The sequence below is a fragment of the Pocillopora verrucosa genome, chromosome 2 (assembly GCF_036669915.1).
Source record: "Pocillopora verrucosa isolate sample1 chromosome 2, ASM3666991v2, whole genome shotgun sequence".
In the NCBI taxonomy this organism is placed as follows: Eukaryota; Metazoa; Cnidaria; class Anthozoa; order Scleractinia; family Pocilloporidae; genus Pocillopora; species Pocillopora verrucosa.
The window spans coordinates 10,894,371-10,911,775 of record NC_089313.1 but is presented as its reverse complement, the minus strand read 5'-3'; the positions used below and the strand labels follow the sequence as shown (position 1 = coordinate 10,911,775).

At 37.6% G+C, this 17,405-nt stretch overlaps 2 protein-coding genes and 1 pseudogene across 3 annotated transcripts; 1 reads left to right on the top strand and 2 right to left on the bottom strand.

Annotated features, from left to right (window-relative positions):
• Positions 1 to 2,989: 2,989 nt before the first annotated feature.
• On the bottom strand, positions 2,990 to 8,083 carry LOC131800050 (uncharacterized). Its single transcript, XM_059117733.2, has 5 exons — positions 7,741 to 8,083; positions 5,737 to 5,861; positions 5,374 to 5,489; positions 4,583 to 4,696; positions 2,990 to 4,463 (listed from the first exon to the last, which is right to left on the bottom strand). The coding sequence occupies exons 1-5, from the start codon at positions 8,020 to 8,022 to the stop codon at positions 4,453 to 4,455; spliced, it is 648 nt and encodes a 215-aa protein (XP_058973716.2). The 5' UTR covers positions 8,023 to 8,083; the 3' UTR covers positions 2,990 to 4,452.
• Positions 8,084 to 9,613: 1,530 nt separating this feature from the next.
• LOC131786371 (diamine oxidase [copper-containing] pseudogene) lies at positions 9,614 to 12,554 on the top strand (annotated as a pseudogene).
• On the bottom strand, positions 12,273 to 16,565 carry LOC131786372 (uncharacterized). 2 transcript variants are annotated; one of them, XM_059103426.2, is made up of 5 exons: positions 16,146 to 16,565; positions 15,872 to 15,986; positions 14,660 to 14,721; positions 13,855 to 13,985; positions 12,273 to 13,470 (listed from the first exon to the last, which is right to left on the bottom strand). In XM_059103426.2, the coding sequence occupies exons 2-5, from the start codon at positions 15,949 to 15,951 to the stop codon at positions 13,204 to 13,206; spliced, it is 540 nt and encodes a 179-aa protein (XP_058959409.2). In that variant the 5' UTR covers positions 15,952 to 15,986; positions 16,146 to 16,565; the 3' UTR covers positions 12,273 to 13,203. The 2 variants fall into 2 exon arrangements, with proteins under 2 accessions (XP_058959409.2, XP_066018327.1); XM_066162230.1 differs by lacking the exon at positions 16,146 to 16,565 and having other exon boundaries at positions 15,872 to 16,125.
• Between the last annotated feature and the right edge of the window lie 840 nt (positions 16,566 to 17,405).

The following is a 17,405-nucleotide window of genomic DNA, read 5'->3' as shown; positions in this document are numbered from 1 at the left end:
AAATGGCTTTTGGAATTCCTAGGAATTCCTAGGATTTTCCTAGGAATTCCTAGGAATTTATTCCTAGGAATTCCTAGGAATTCCTAGGAATTCCTAGGAATAAAGGTGTGAATTTTCACGGTAAATTCGGACTGGGAATTCCTAGGAATTCCTAGGAATTCCCAACCATAACAACTCTGGTTCTAAAAACCTAGAAATTCCTAGAAATTCCCAGAAATTCCCAGAAATTCCCAGAAATTCCCAGAAATTCCCAGAAATTCCAAGTTTATAGCCAACAGGACTTGGAATTCCTAGGAATTCCAACTCAGAGAACCAATGACTTTCCCTGAAAAGCTGTAAATCTAAAAAATTTCTAGGAATTTCTGGGAATTTCTGGGAATTTCTGGGAATTTTTGGGAATTTTTGGGAATGTTTAAGAATTACTGGGAATTTTAAGCAAAAATTTGAGGCTAATGATATAAAATAAATACTTTAAATTAAAAAAAACCCAGCTAAAATTCAAGTATTCAATGAAATTTATTTAGAAGCTTAATTAAGGCTTACATGTAAAATATTTTTGATTAAATAACATCAATGTGTGGTAATATTAGGATGGGATTTGATTTATTTTTCTTTTCTTGAAAACTTCATACGGATTAATCCTCAATTACAGCTATTCATATAAAATAGTTCTAATCAATCATTAAATTTGGTTTGACACAAATTGTGAATAAAATCTGTTGATTCTTTTCCATAAAATACAATATCTTAAGTTATATTTGAAAACCAAGCACTCTTGGGAGTGAAGGGGCTAATTACAGACAAATAAAATTGATTTTTTGATTAAAATCTTGTTGTAACTGTAACAATATATTAGAATGAAGTTATCCTAAACTGCAAACTTAGCTGCTGTTTGTACTGTTTGTATTTTTTTTCCTGGGCTCACAATGAGTTGGCCTTGAATGAGGTTGTCAACAAGAATCTTGACCATTTTGTATCTGGATTCCTTGACATCTGAATTTGAAAAAAAATAATATATTAAAATATGTATATTTAAAGCTCAGACCAGGCTTTTAAGATGGCTATGAGGAAAAGGGCATTCATTGGATTCTCAAATTGAGAAATCTCTGTTATATTGAGTGACTTTTATATTGGAGTTAGTACATCTCTCTCATGGATTTTACTAAAAAAGGGCTGAATACATTATTTTGTTTTTACCAAGGAGGGCTTCTTTATGTACTAAGGTTTGTTTAATAACAGTTCCTATTATGAATCTTGAATGTTCCCAAACGTGACTAGAGGAATCTTGAAACCTTACTGATAGGTTTATTTCATTGTAAAGCATAAGCTTAAGAAACTGCGGCATGCAAGTGACCGATTCGATTCTCAGAATTATTCTAGTTTCAGTTGCGCCGAGCGTTACGTAAGCTTAATTCAACCCGCTACATCTATTCTTTTATAAGATTTTGATCACGTAACGAATATCGCAATTTTTACTCACCACAAACTTTCAAAATCGTAGCTTTACAGATGGCCACTCGACCCTTGTTTGTACCAGTCAATATGTCAACTGTTGTCCCTTCTTTTAACTCCACGGCGCCAACGACTTTCTTTTCTTTTACAACACTCACGCTATTCTCGTTTTCCCATTGAACCACAATAAAAGCTATCTTTAGAAATGTTATATTAAGCAAAACAGTTGAGAAAAGCGATCAACCGATCCAAAGTACATTCAAAGATGAGCGCCAAATGGAGTCTTCTTTGTTTCCGATCACGGGCATGATCACGTGGATCTTTTAGGACTTGTAATTGGCTAGCAAAGTGAATCCGCTGGCTTGCCGATTGCAGTGTTAAGAGAAGCGCCTAACTTTATTCTGACTTCTCCGACCGGTTCTCTGCTTCTAGAAGATGGATAGCTTGGTGATACAAATAAAGATGTGAGCTCACTCTATGTAGAAATAATCGAAAAGAATCGATCGTATTACAAATGCACGATTTGTGGCCGAAAGTTGTCGAGGAAACAAAGACTCGAAACTCACTTGAGTTGTGTTAATGGCCAAGGTGAGAAATAACACAAGCCAATCACAGTTTTGAATGCGACTACAAATCGTCTTTTACCCTCATACTTATAAAAGAAGGATACCACATTCGGAAGTATAAGAGATACATAGATGATCCCAGTGTACCAGTACCTAAATCTACAAAGCTTGACCGTAGCAAGCGTTCAGCAACACGTTCCAACACCGCCATCTCGATTCCTCAGTCAGTCGTTTCCAATGAACTTAAAGCAGTATTGACAACAGAGTAGAGTGCGTCTTACAAAGGAGAAACATTTGTACAAGAGACAGGAGTAGCTATATGCAATTACAGAGGTGCGTTGGAACTCTGGTCCACAAATAGTTATGCACTGCCCGAAGTATAAAACAATCTTGTTGATAGCTGACAGACAGAGAAGAACAACAAGTAAACTTAAGAGCTGTTATTATTGAAGTGTGACTATCACTTTTCATTTTTATATAAAGAAGGACTTGTAATTTGCACCAAAAATAAAAAGATGTAATATTTTTTTGGGAGATCCAGTGATTGGGACATTTAAGAAATTAAGTTATGAAAGGAAACTTGGTTGGTACTTCTCACTACTAACAAGTCTTGTTGACAAATATTTTCAGATCAGAGTTTCAAATAAAGTAAATTGAAGACGTCATATAAAAGGTGTTTTTCCTCTAAGGGAACATTGACTACCTTTGTCTTGTCTGCATGCCCAAATGTTTGCAAAGTGTGTGGATGATCCACAAGTATTGGAACATATACAAAACATTTTTGTAAGAGTTCCAATACTTGTGGATCATCCACACACTTTGCAAACATTTGGCATGCAGACAGGACAGAGGTAGTCAATGTTCCCCTTTTCTTATAAAAATGTTTTGTAAGAATAAAAACAGCAAAACAAATTACAGCAATTAGTCATGAAAATAGAGCAAAAAACTGAAAAAAAAAAAGCAGCAACAACAATCATGAAAAAAGAAAGATTAATTAGGTGTTGAATTTGTTTGTCTAAGGCATGAAATTTCTACTAAAAGTATTGTCAACAAAAAGTCTCTGACAGCGTTTGAGGCAACTGAGCTTGACTGTTCCAAGGTTTTCTAACAAAGGCAACCAGTAATGTAGGTTAGGGAAGTAAGATAACAATGTAATTATTGTTAATTATTGTGGAAGTTGGCAATTTCCATTTAACATAACTGACAGCTGGTTCATGAGAAAATCCATATTAATGTCAAGATTTACTAAAACTTAGTTTGAGTAATAAATTTCATGATCTTTAAGTTATAAACATGTACATGTATGTATATCTCTTGGTAAGTTTTGTATAGCATACCTTTTATTGAGCCAAAGTTTTAAGCCTCTGAAATTACTCTTTTTCTTAAAACCTTCACATTCAAGGTATTGAGAATTTCTTAGAATTTATGTGGACCTCAGGGTATTAAAATTGCCTCAAATAAAGCTGAGAATTCCTAGGAATTCCTAGGGATTCCAAGTCCTCACAAAACTGGAGTCTTCCTTTCCCAGAAATTCCCAGTAATTCCAAGCTTTTTAAATCAGAGTTAATTTGCATAGTTGGGAATTTTTGAGAATTCCTAGGAATTCCTAGGAATTCCTAGGAATTTTTAGGAATTCCTAGGAATTCCCAGAAATTCCCAGAAAACTGGGAATTCGGTTTGCAAGGGTCATTTGCATAATTGGGAATTTTTGAGAATTCCAAGGAATTCCCAGAAAACTGGGAATTCAGTTCGCAAGGGACGTTTGGCATAATGGATCATGATAACGACATAACACTGAGCTTCTGTTCGCCTTGTAGGACCTGAGTCTAAATAAAGCTGTGACGTTTTTGTGTGATATTAAAATAATACTTTTTTTTCCCATGCATATTAAATTCTTTAGACCTCCTCAAAGAAGTCAACGGTGAGATTATTTCGTGGTTACTTCTTACCGATTGTTTTTCCTTTCGCAAAGGCTTAACTTAAAACATTTCTTAAATTATTCCGTGTTCACAAATAATGAATGATCTTAATTTTTTTCTATTGGACTTGCAGTCAGATGTGGTGAATGTAGGATGAGGTTGTCGGCCAAAAAAAAGAGTGATCACAAATCCAAATTAATGCACTAAAGCAAGTGGAGAATGGAGGGTAGTTTGTGTAGAGTGGTGGGCAGACATTTTCGGGTTTGGATGGCCTTGTGTGAAGAATTTCCTCGGTGAGTCTTTCTATAGCAGATAACCTTGAGGAGGTTTGAAAGTTAGCTCTGATATTGTTGCAAAACAAAATCTTGCAGACTTCTTCTCATCACTAATCAGCAGACTTAACAGAGTAATTTTAAGTGTTTTAAAATAAAAAAAGTCAAGGAGATTCTTTTTTTCTTGATGTAGAAGTTAAGTGGTTCAACCAGTATTGTAATGGGGTGCCAATAATCACAACTTCAAAAAGTCACTGGAAAAAAAAGAAAAAAGTAATGAATGCTGACACATTTCATGGAACTGCAGGGTTGTGGAATTATTCAAGCTGCATGGTTGTGGAATGATAAACTCATCACTAGTTTTCCTACTTACCGAACATCAGTAGAGGATCAATGAGCTGTTTCCATTCCTCCACAGTCCAAGCAGCAGATGCCTGGCTAACAAAAACCCCATTCAAGAAGAAAAATGGAGTTCCAGAAACTGTCCCTGAAACAAACAGAAATGAAAATAATGTCCAACAATCTCTCTGGTGGTATAGAAAGTTAATTCAATGTTGTCATGCCAGTTAATGTTGCAGTTCATAGCTTACATTTTATCAAAAAGTGTGACTTCCAAATCCCACAAAAGTTTCAGATTAAAATAGTGAATAAAACACAAAGAAAAATAAACTCAAACCTTATTTGAAAAATCTCAAACCAAGGATAATTTGAACCACAATACATATCCAAACAAATACTGAGTAACTATGTAACTCTTATCCCATCTCACAAACTCTTTATTTTTACTCAATTTACTCCTGGGAGTGTGAGAGATTATCATATAGTGTCATCATTGATGGAGGCAGTCTGGCCCAGTCATAGGTTATGGCACTAGGCTTGAAATCTGTTGGTCACTAGTTAAAGACCTCTAGGCTGTGACTCACTGGATTTGTTCTCATTTGCCCCAGGTTTAACTCCTTGTAGTAATTACTGAAACTAATGGCATAACACCTTACACAAGCTGCTAAGTTAAAATTAGTCTGTTACAGTTGATGGTATGATTTGAAATATTTTGGGCTGACATAATATAAACTACAGATTTGTATTACTTAGATCTGAAATTAGGTTTATCACTGATCTTAACGTAATTTGACTAGCTGAGCACTTAACAAGTCCTAAACTTACTTGAACAACCATATTTCCAAGAGATTCTTGTATGTTCATTATATTCTGTGTTTGTAAGTCCATCCTTGATAACAGTCTTGTCAATGTCAATTTTACTTCCTAAATCAGCAATGATGCTACAGGTATGAGAGAAAAGAGAAAATGATGCAACATCATTGGCCTGGGTGTCAAGAGTTTGTAAAAATTAAGGAAAAAGTGAACAAAATTGCATGTGCAACAAAAAAATCTTGCATTTCTAAACTCGGCAGCTGAGGATTTTGGAATTGTGGTTTTAAGGATAAAGAAGCAAGTTAGGATTACGCTTTCATTCAAAGTGATAGGAAGTCTAATATTAAAAAAATCTGTTACTGAGAAAAGGCTTACTTTATGACATCATATCTGTTTTTGTCCATAGTCTGGAAATCATAGAGTTGGTTCTGGTTCTCAAATATGACATCCATCCAGCTTATCACAAGGGAAGTATTGTAAGCTTCCACAGCATAAACACTCTGAAAATTAATCAAAGTTGTTTCTAACACTTCAATGCGGGATGCAGTATATTTAGATAACACAGTGTTACCAAAACTTTGCAGTACAATTTGTTAGAAAAATCAACCATCCAATAGTTGAATCATGAAATAAATATAAAATACACTCTAAAAAATTTGGAAAGTTATATGTGATTTATAAGTAGCTCTGAGAAATTGAACTACATATCATTTCGTGGTAGCAATAAAAATAGCACAATGTCTTTGTTGATATGTATACATACAATTATTTGTTAACCTACAATTAGTGAAAATCAATCTCATTAATATGAATCTTGATATGAGAGCGATGAGGTCTCTTCCTAGATTGAGCAATTTGTGCACATGCAAGTCATAACACTTGGATAGGACCAGTGGTTGTGCAAGCTAATACAGAGTTTTATTGCAAAATTATTTCTGTAAATCACTGCTTAGATATCTGAGTTTGTTCCATTAGCAATCAAGCGTTAGAAAGCAAACAAGTTGACTTCTAACTTAGGAAGTAGTTTCCCTTTCACCCACAGCATAGGCAGTTTTGATTATTTCTAGTTCATTAGTGTTTGTTAGTTATTGCTGATTAATGGACTGTTGTTTGGAAGATATTCTGTCAAATTCTTTTTTTGTAATAGTCTATTGCTTCATGTTTGTAGGATAGTGATTCAATTAACTGCCTGATCCCAAAAGAAGATGACTTAGCTTAATCCTTTAGCGTGAATGAAGATAATTCTCAGTCTACTGACTATTTGTGCTTAAATTTCTGTCGCATAGTCACAGGCAATCATTTAAGTTGAGAAGGGGAAAGGTAAATTTCAGAAGATGACTAGACCACAAGATACCTATGGAACCAAAATTTTGTTATGATGCAGTACTGCTACAAGTTTAGGTGCATCATACTAAGATTTAGGTTTTTTGGGTTTAACAGTAAGCCATTTTCAAAATTTTCAAAATCAGTTTTTAAGCTCTGACATGACTAAATGGTTTATGAAACTGTACAGGGAAAATGGAAAATGAAAATGTAAAATGGAAAATGTTTGTTACCCCTTTGGTATTCTGTTTTTTTTTTTCCTTATTGATGTTTGCTTTTCAGTATTTGTGAAAGAAGAGTGGGCCATTCTTTTTTTATGTTTTCCAGCTTAGCCTTGGCATATTGGCATACAATGCAGTTTTGAGTTTTCCCTCTCAAGAGCTAGTTCTGTGTTTGAATAAGGGTTAGTTGGTTTCTCATTACACTTCAAAAGCAGTTTTGATCATCAATCTTGGTTTTTGCTTTTGAAGGAAATGTTGGCCAGTATAATTTCTGCTTTTAGATTTACACGCAAGTAGACCTCTTCCAGAAATTTTGCAGATAATACAAGAAGTGGGAGGTCGTTTATGAGCTACTGTAAAAATAGTACAGAAATTATTCTAAAAAACTAATAAATTGAAGTTTTTTGAAGGAGTGACATGAGCCAAAAGGTGAGGAGAGGGTGGGGGACATGGACAAATTGGTACCAGTAATGCATACAACTGCTAGAGTTTATTACAGCAACGACTGAGTGGTGAGTACCTAGAGCTTTTTTAATTCCAAGATCTTCTACACTTTGTTGTCTCCAAGTTGCGATATATAAGCTTGTTTAATTACGCCATGTCACGGAGGTTTATAAAAATTGAAAATCCTGCAACGAGAAATTGCATGCGCATGCTAAATAACGTCAAAGAATGAGGGTGCCTAGAGTTAAGGTTTTCCTTTAAAGTAACCTTAGAATTCTTCTTACCCAAATGTGTTACCTCTGTTGATGATCTAGGGCTGTTGTAACGTTACATGTTACATAACTCTGATGATGCGAGTATAGACAAGCCGATATATATTTTTTCAACTCACTTGTGCCGCTAGGAATGCATTTGTGTGATATGGCAACGGGAACAACTGCAAGGTAAACTGGACAGTTTCAGGACCGTACATATCTGCGACTTTTTTGAGAGTCGGCCATGCTTGTTGACAATCCGGGCAAGTCAAATCTACAAATGCTTCCAAGTGAATTGGTACAGTCGGCTCGCCTCCTTTATAGACAAAACCCAGCGGACGTTTAGGTAAAGGAATCTGTGAGTTACCAGCAGTTATCAATACTGCAGCGAGCAACAGGTGCGACGCAAATTTCGTCATGACGGTTTCACCAGTGTTGAATTAGTCGTGTGCCACATATTTATTCCACCAAGAAAAGTCATATGACGAAGAGGCACGTCACGCGACAAGTAATCAAGGGTGACTCAGCACTTACTTCATCATTGTTACGCTTTATTTGTTAGCAGTACAATTATTTGGGATCTTATACACATCCGAACTTACTTAAAAATTAATTTGACCGGTTCATCTATGAAGTTTAGTGCATTAAATCGTATGTCAATTGAAATATTCTACATTTTTGTCTGCCTTCAATTGACTTCTGTAGTCTTCTATTTGACATCTGATGCTTCCGGGATCTTGAGCTGGTTTACAGTACGGCTTTAGCTTGCGTGCTTTCTTTAGCAACTACTTCATGTATACTTTCACTTGATTCAGGCTTTATTGTCGACAATTCAGCATTACACGTTCCGTTCTACGATCTATCTATTCTATTCCAATCTAACGTAGGGTTACAAAAATTGCTACATTCATTAGCTTAAGAAATCTACACCCAGATACGCAATTTCGTGCGGGATTCAAGACTTGCTCACGTTGTTCTGCAACGATTTGTGGGTACGAATTTCCTATCAAACATGGCTTTACTTGACAATCTTACTACTATGTTCCTACGCGCTTTACGCCCTGGAAATACCTAATTTGAAATATCACTGTTCGCAAAACTAATTCGATTCCTATGACTACTACTACTTAAATGGTGACGTAAATGCTTTACTTAGACGGTAGAAAAATTTTACTGTAAGGGTATAAACGAAATTACAACTTACTTGATACACAATTAAAATTATAATAAGTCAAGGAAATCAATTTTGAGCATGGAATCGCTTCACCAGAGTCCTTGTGGACGTAGCCTGTAGAACAGGTGTAATTTTTTAGTGAACGAGTGCTCAGTATTTTCTTAGCGAAAATTATAGCCGCCTTCTTTGATTTTAATGGCAGCGGAAGGGTGGGGAGAGAAAGAAATTTGTACCAAAGGGGCAGTCGACGGTAAAAAAAACAAACAGAGGGGTAGGGGTGGGGGACTGAAGAGTAGTGGACGTAGATATTAGTTTTCCACAAAATTTCGTGACGTATTATCGTGACAATATCCAATATCTGGATTCTTACAGCGTTAATTCACATCAAGATAACACACATGGATTAAATCGTCATGAAAATGTTTGCGTCAAGATCGATATAATTGCCTCCACTGAAAAAAAAGGGAAAGGAAAGAGAGATTCTTAACTTATTTACGTTCTTTGAAAAGTACACAATTATTCTTTCCCGCTAAATGTTTTTAACTGTCTCAATAACAGATGGACCCAGCTTTTAATTTCAACACACTCGAGTGTTAAAAAACGGCTGGGGGCAATTTTGTGTAACAACTATGTCTAGTCATTATTATGTTGGTTATATTTGTTATTATGATGTCTGAAAGTTCAAATCACAGCTTTGCGACTGACACAAACCAGAACCAAGATGGAATGATAATCTGACAAAGATGAGACATGGAACCCTAGCAATGTAACGTAAAACGAGAGACAATTAGCATACTACATAAACATCGCACGAGCGAGGTCTGGCTCGACTATGATATAAGGTGTTTCGCATCATGGCTAAAGATGCGCGAAGAAAAGTTTTAATTCTGCAAATTTTTTGTGTCTTTCTTGCATTATTGTCATTGGGTCTGTTGATCGCATTAATTGTGGTGTCAACAAGAGATAAGAATGGAAGTTTGGAAAATGAATCGTCCTCCCAAGTCAATGATTTTTGCCCAGATAACACACGGCTGAAACTTCAGTCAGTACGCTCCACGGGTCTATTCAACGACTTAACCAAGGATGAGATAATCGCTGTTCGTGACTACATCCTGAGCCAGCCGTCCATGAACGTTACACCTTATGAACAAGCGGCCATAAACATGAACTTCATTTACTTAATTGAGCTGCAGCAACCACTTAAAGACGAAGCGCTTGCATTTCTCGATAGCAACAACGACGCCTTAAAGCCCGAACGCAAGGCTCGTGTCGTTATTTTTAATGGAGGAAAAGGTAACCCGGACGTAAAAGAATATCTCGTGAGTCCAGCTGCGAAACCGACCAAACATGAAGAAACAACCGGCCCCGGTCAAAAATATCCGATTCCGTTTGATTCTCGCCCACCGGGAGGTAAGGATATCGAAGTTATAGAACGCATTGTCTTGAACGTAACAAAACAAGCCTTTGACTTGCTGAAGGAAAGCTTCGATGGGTACACATACAGTGGCTGTACTGACCGCTGCTTAGTATGGTCCGAGTCTGCACCCGGACAGTCTGGCCACCGTGAGAAATGGATCTGGTTTGTTCGGAAACTACAGGGAAGTTACGTGCATCCGGTTGGCTTTGAGATCTATCTTAACACACAAGGCAACGATGTTTCCTTGTGGAAAGTTGAAAAAGTGTTCTATTATAATCAGTCATTTGATAGTGTTGAAGAACTGATGCAAGGTTACAAGAACGGCACTCTACACAAAGTCTTTCTCCCTGCGCCATCTTCCTCGAGTGAAACGCCTTTGTACTCGTCTTATTTTCAGCGAGGAAAACCACAACCCTCGATACCCCTGAGACCACCCCAACTGGTTGAGCCCGATGGTAAGCGCTATACCGTCAGCGGAAGTCACGTGGAATACATGAAGTGGAGTTTTGATTTTCGTTCCCGCAGTTCCACTGGGATGCAGCTGTTTGATATCAAATTCGACGGCGAAAGAATCGTGTATGAACTCAGTCTCCAGGAGGCTGCAGCATTTTACTCAGGGTGGAGTCCCATGCAGATGTTAACTGAATATCTCGATGCCTCCTGGGGCATGGGCAGCAGCATGTTTGAACTAGTCCCAGGCATTGACTGCCCAAGCACGGCCACATTCTTCGACACAATTCATTTTGTAAGCAGCAGTGAGCCAGCTACTTACCGGAAATCGGTGTGTTTATTTGAGCTTGACCTTGGTCTCCCGTTACGCAGACATTTTGATAACGACTTTGAGGGTGGTTACAATTTCTACGGAGGAATGCCAGGAAATGCTTTAGTTTTGCGCTCCGTTTCCACTGCATACAACTACGATTATATTTATGATTATTTGTTCTATCCCAACGGTGTCGTGGAGGTCAGGGTGTCGACGAGTGGCTACGTGCAAGCTACCTATTGGACGGCAAACGAGGCTCCGTACGGTACCGAGATTCATACTGGCGTTGCCGGAACTATTCACGATCATTTGATCAACTACAAAGTGGACTTAGACATTGGGGGAAGAAAGAACTCCTTTGAGAATATCGACATCAAAGTGGAAAACATCTCTAATCCCTGGTTTCCAGGCTCCAGAAGAATACAAAAGGTGCTCAGTCGCAGCCTAAAGCAGACCGAACAAGAAGCCACCTATCATCAAAATTTTGAACATCCCAAGTACCTGAACTTTTTCAGCGATGGAAACGTGAATAAGATGAACGTCAATCGAGGTTATCGTATCCACATCCGAGACATGATGAAACAAATATACCCCAATGACTGGGAACTAATGTCAGGAGCCATCTGGACACAGAACCAGATGACGGTCACTAAACGCAAAGAAGAGGAAGAGAGAAGCTCCTCCATTTATAACCAGAACAGCATGCACGACCCCGTTGTGGATTTCTCAAAATTCACTGCAGATAACGAAAATATAGTGAATGAAGATCTGGTTGCCTGGGTAACAGTGGGTGTGATGCACATACCTCATTCCGAAGATATTCCGAACACTGCCACTGCAGCCAATTCAGCCAGCTTTTTCCTGCGACCGTACAACTATTTCAGCGAAGATCCATCCATGGCGTCTCAAGATGGAATACTCATTTTGCCCACCAAAAACGGCGCTGACGTCAACACATTTGGAACTCCAGATGGACCTTCGTGCGCTATAAAAAACAAACCTGTGAAATACACTGGTAATTACGGAGGCGCTTAACAATTTCAACCCTTTACAGGTCATTAGCGTATACGCCTTTGATTCACTAATCAGGCTTAAGATTACATTTTAACCGATGTTACGTATCTGTAGTGTGATACATAGGAGATCGTATGAACGCCTGTGCAGTTTGAGCTTTTTCTTTTCGTTTATTTTGTTTGCGTTCGACGTCTGGAGAACACAAACTTTTCATATCGCTTTTTCTGGATACTGAAAAATTTACAGGTTTGGGCGCCATCTTGGACTAGCTGGCCACTAGCCTCGATTTTTTATGCGAGAGCGTTGGATCCCGCCAATGTGGTGACATTTTCTTCAGTGTTCCATAGCAATGTCCATAATACCCAAATTCACGATTGGTTCAAGTTTACAACTTAACCAACCGATTGCGGTTTAGGAGCCTGATCGATTTCACTTGACTTGATATGTTAATCCTTCTTATTGTAACCAGTTTTAGAAACTTTAAAATGATTCTGTGCCAGTTTCATTTTGTCAAGTTGGTTTACATAGAACATGACCTGTAAGGAATAAATGATACCAAGATAGCGGCTTATACCCGCAACTACATCTCTTCTGCTCCTGCTTGTGGCACCTAAGTCAATCGCAAATACGGAGTGAGCTGATCTAGGTATTTATCCAACCTGAACCGTATTACCCTGACACAAAAACACTATCTATAGTCCACACATGGGTTTCACTTCCTGTTCAATCACCGAACCCGTAAACGTCGCTTGTTTCGGAATTCTATCAACACATACTTCTTTTCCTCAGTATTTAATCTAGATGTAAAGACTAAACCATCAACAGAAACATATTGCAACATATCTATTCTCATTTCCACATCAAATTCTTTCCTGTAACACGGTTTAAATGTCCCTTTCTTATTGGAGCAAAACTGCAACATAACAGTGCGATGTTGCGTTCTAATATTGTTGGTGAGTCCGTCTTAAAAAGTAAAGTCAAACTACATCCTTGTTAGGATCGTGCTCATGATGGTTATCACCTATGATCAATACCAACGCACTGAATGACTTCATTACGCCACGTTACCAGTTATCACATGATGCCATGCGTCAATCCAGGGCCCCACGGATTTGTGCGCCGTCATTTACTTTCCCTTGTCATTTAATACCTATCTTTTCGTTCTCATTAAGAAGATATACATCTTAAATGTTTGGTGTCTTAAAGTGAAGTAACCTTCCCTTGAGTTTTTTTCATTGGTATTCATCCTTGAACATCTGATGAATGTAGGTTGTTATGACTAATAGCAATTGCATGATCTGCCACACTCTGTTGCCAGGTAACATGTCAGTAAAAGAAGTAACTTGGCTAAGGTATTGACGGTCTGTTGTTGTAGAGGCGATGGTGCGAACGACAACTTGTGTGTACACAAAAATAATGATCAGGCGAAGGTAGAGAGGTCTGAGATCTTTTCTGTGGGGCTGGAGATCCACTTCCTGTAATGTACTGTATTCATCATCCTAAAAAATAGACTAGATGACTTTAATCAAATCCTTTTCACTGCTATTAATGACCGTTAAGAAATCCCTTCTTACAGTATCAATACACAGCCATGCAGATAAGTGTAGAGAAGAAAATAAACTAAGTAACAGCTAGAAGTCATTGTCCGGATATCACGCCAAACCACTGAAAAGAAAATGTATAGCTGCTCGACGCATGCACACCCTTGTTCTGTTAAAAGCAGCTGCCTTTATCCTAGAATTTAAAGGTTTCTGATTGCCAATTTGAAATGAAAGCAAACAAAAGAAATTTATTCAGAGACAAGAAACGACCCAAACCCTTACTGGACAGACTTTAAAGGTAATTGAGCGAAGTTATTGAAATGTTTCAGTGTTACTGCTTACCTCTTTCTGGTAAAAGAAAGTCGGAGTCAAAGTCACGAACCAAAAAACACTTGCAATCCTCATCAAAGCAAGCAGAAGACACGTGGGTGAGATGAACACCGAAAATATTCTTTTAGCACGCGTCGCATGCGCTGAAAAATGAAAACAAATCAATTAATCAAAGAGTAGATAGTGAAATTAGATATGACATCACGAGGTTGTTTATTTTCGCCACTTGCATTCAGCTTTTTATACGGAGTTAGAAAAAGCGTGAAGGAACTCGTTCACAATTGCTTCAGATTCAAAAGCTCGAAGTAAAGATAGACGCATTGACGAACAGGATGCGATTCAGCTTGGGGGTTTCAAAATGACAGGCCAAGACAAACCAACCGGATTCAAACGGAGCAACCCTCGAGTATTGTCTTTAAGGTACTTGATACGACTTTACGGAATGTCCTTAATAGTGGCATTACCCGGAAACCATTGGTCAGTTCACCGACAAATATCAGGCGAAGTGACCGGTAACCATAGTGGCTCTTAGGTGATTGAACCAGCCGCGTCAACCTGCTTTACATGTACAGTATTTACTCGGCTGTAAGTCCAGCTTGGCTATAAGACGAGATACCAAACTTGTAAAATGTAGAAGCAGTCTAACAAACACGGAAAATAAAGCAAGAACAACTGGCTAATGACTGATTTTAATTTTTAACAAAAACCTGACATTTACGTAAAAGAAGTTACACTGAAAACTACTTATATATCAAATGAAATGTACATTAATTTCTTTCCTTCACGTTTACAGTTTATAGGCAGCATCTTTACATACCTATGCTTACTTTCGCCATCGATAAGAACACCTTGAGGAATGAACGGTTATCGGCGACTTGTCTATTTAAAAAGCATAGGGTATAAAAAAAATTACGAAAGATTTGCAGCAGAGCCTATGTTTCCGACCGAAACAAACTGCATAAGTACACGAATAAATAAATAAATAAATAAATATGCATAATAAATGAGATATTTTTTGAGAGAGAAAACACGGAAAAATAAAGGAAACAGTAAATAGAAACCAGCAACGAACTCAACCCACAGTGACATATCACCTCAGCTTTATGGAGGTTTCGTCCAATTGTTAGTTCGTTCCCTACCATCTTTGCGAGTTCGCCCACTGTAGTGAAACAAATTGACCTTTACTTGCACAAGGTTGCCCCCAAATCCTTCTACCTGTGTCCTCACGGCAGATAGTATTTATTTTCAGTCGAAATCACAAAGTATTTTGATCAACATGCATTATTTTTCCTGAGAACCTCCAGTTACCCCATGTCGAATATAAACCCTTGGCCACAGGGGTGGGGTACGATTACATTCTCTGTTGTTGACTTGTACTCTTTCAACTCTTGAACATAGGCCCTTATTTGGAAGGATTTCAGGATCTTTACAATACTACTTTGTGGCCGGCCATTTCCCTAGACTGCCTATAACCGCAGTAGAGAGTAAAGAGGCCCTGAAGGGGGAGAGGGGTGGGGATAACAAAGGCTCTGTACACTTACAAAATTTGTACCCTTCACTAGATAAAAACGAAAAGGAACTCTGAAGGAGTGAACGGCATTCCAAGAAAACTTCTTATTTCAAACAAATCAGAAAGAATACAGGTACTATGTAGAGGGCGGCAAAGGGTTTGTGCGTGACGCATGATTAAGCTCAAAACTAAGACGTGACACGTGAATTTCTCAGAAGGGCAAGGTAAGCTAAGATCTGGAAATTGTCCTTTTAAATCCAAAATCCGAGTGAAATACTGCCTAAAGTGCATGTGTTCCGTGAATTTTTCAAAATTTCGTGTATGAAAACACCTCCTCCCTCCTTCCCCCCCCCCCCCCCCCCCAACTTGCAGAATGCAGACGACTTATCGAATCAGTCAACTCCTGTACGGTAACATAGCATATGCTTTCTGTTTGTATAATAAAGTGAGGCAGAAAAATAAAATGCAAAGACAGAGACAACTGTTTGGTTTATGAACAAGCAGGAACAAAAAACTTACTGTAGCCACTGTGACGGCACATCTAAGGAATTTTCTTGCATCAATCTTTCCTGTTTCATAGCCCAAACTATAAAAATCATCACAAGGCTAACAACAGCTGCATCAGATATGATACCTGAAGGAATACAGAAAGAAAAGAGGAAATGCAATAAAAATATATTTTTCTTTTAAGTAGGTCAAATATTGAACATTTGTCTAATAAACATAGACAGGTAAAACTCAAAAATCATATAAATAAATAGATAAATACTGACATTGGCTCCATATATTTTACCAATGAACCAGACTGCACTTTCTATGGTTCATGATTTACGAACTTTCCTCCTGTTCTCCCAATATCCTGTGTGGGCTTAATTTCAGTGCAACACCAATCTATTATCTATTTCTTAAATAAATCAGTGAATACATGTATAGGTTTTATCCAAGGCATACTCATAACTGTTACTTTATCTGCTATTACAATTAACCAAACTGTGACTTGCACTCTTACTTAATTCAGCCATTCCAATTTATCTCCATTGACTAGAATCTGTGACTTGCATTCTTAGTTATTTATGCCATTTGAATATATCTCCTCTGATTAAAAGTCTGTGCATGGTTGCATGCACTGATCAATAGAATGGTTCTCTGATGAAGAAAAGACCACACTCCAGTAAATCACTGTCCAGAATTCTCACTACATTTAGCTTGTTGCTATCAGAGCTACTTGCCTTCTTCCTTATACAAGCAAATAAATAACACCAAAATTGTTAAAATGACTGCAACTCCTGCACACCTGTGACAGGAGTATTTGAAAAATGAAATTATTTGTAAAAAGCTTTGAAAGAAAATCCTATGGGGTCATATCAAATCCTATGTATTGCCTCAACAAACAAAAGTGCAAATTCTGAACACTGAAGAAGCTTCAGATAGCACCAGACCACAATGGTTGGGGCTATGTTGAAAGGGAGGAAAAGGAGAACAGCAAATGACAGCAACTGTAGCATAGGTATTGCAGCTTTCTAAAGGGTGAACAAAAAATAAAAAAGAGCAGATTACACATTTAAATTCACCGCAGCTTTTGTGTTTAAATATGGCCTTAAGTGTTCTCTGAGGATGCATAGAGAGGATGATTGCAAATAAGTACTTGTTTGAACAGGAAGGACTGATTTTTAAAATGTAAAGAATGTGTTCACTTTAAATTGATCATGATCTACTTTTTTTTAGATTTTATTGTTCATTTATTAACCTTAAACTTTCCAAAAGTATAATACATTCTGTCTTATGATAAAAAATCTATAATCAAGATATTTCTTCTCTTTGGATAAGCTGTGTGTTGTGTTGCATACTATTTGTGCTTGTTGTGTTAGAGTCCTGATAGTTGTGGCTTTGTGTGATGATGGGTTGTAGGATGACTTGTCTCGTAATCTGCTAGTGTATGTTGGTTTCCTGTAAACTGTTGTATATAGCAAGTTGTAGTCATGGTTTAGACAGCCTAGAAGAGGAAGTTTACCATTTTTGTTTACTTCTCTGGTAAACTGTATGTCAGTGTTTC

Excerpts from the sequence above, each read along its gene's own strand:
- LOC131800050 (XM_059117733.2), bottom strand. The coding sequence starts at position 8,022 with ATGACGAAATTTGCGTCGCACCTGTTGCTCGCTGCAGTATTGATAACT. Across the intron at positions 5,490-5,736 it reads AACAGATATGATGTCATAAA|CATCATTGCTGATTTAGGAA; the intron begins GTAAGCCTTTTC and ends TCATACCTGTAG. Across the intron at positions 4,697-5,373 it reads TTGGAAATATGGTTGTTCAA|GGACAGTTTCTGGAACTCCA; the intron begins GTAAGTTTAGGA and ends TGTTTGTTTCAG.
- LOC131786372 (XM_059103426.2), bottom strand. The coding sequence starts at position 15,951 with ATGATTTTTATAGTTTGGGCTATGAAACAGGAAAGATTGATGCAAGAA. Across the intron at positions 14,722-15,871 it reads GTGCCGTCACAGTGGCTACA|ACAAGTCGCCGATAACCGTT; the intron begins GTAAGTTTTTTG and ends CTTTTTAAATAG. Across the intron at positions 13,986-14,659 it reads GATGGCGAAAGTAAGCATAG|CGCATGCGACGCGTGCTAAA; the intron begins GTATGTAAAGAT and ends TTCATTTTTCAG.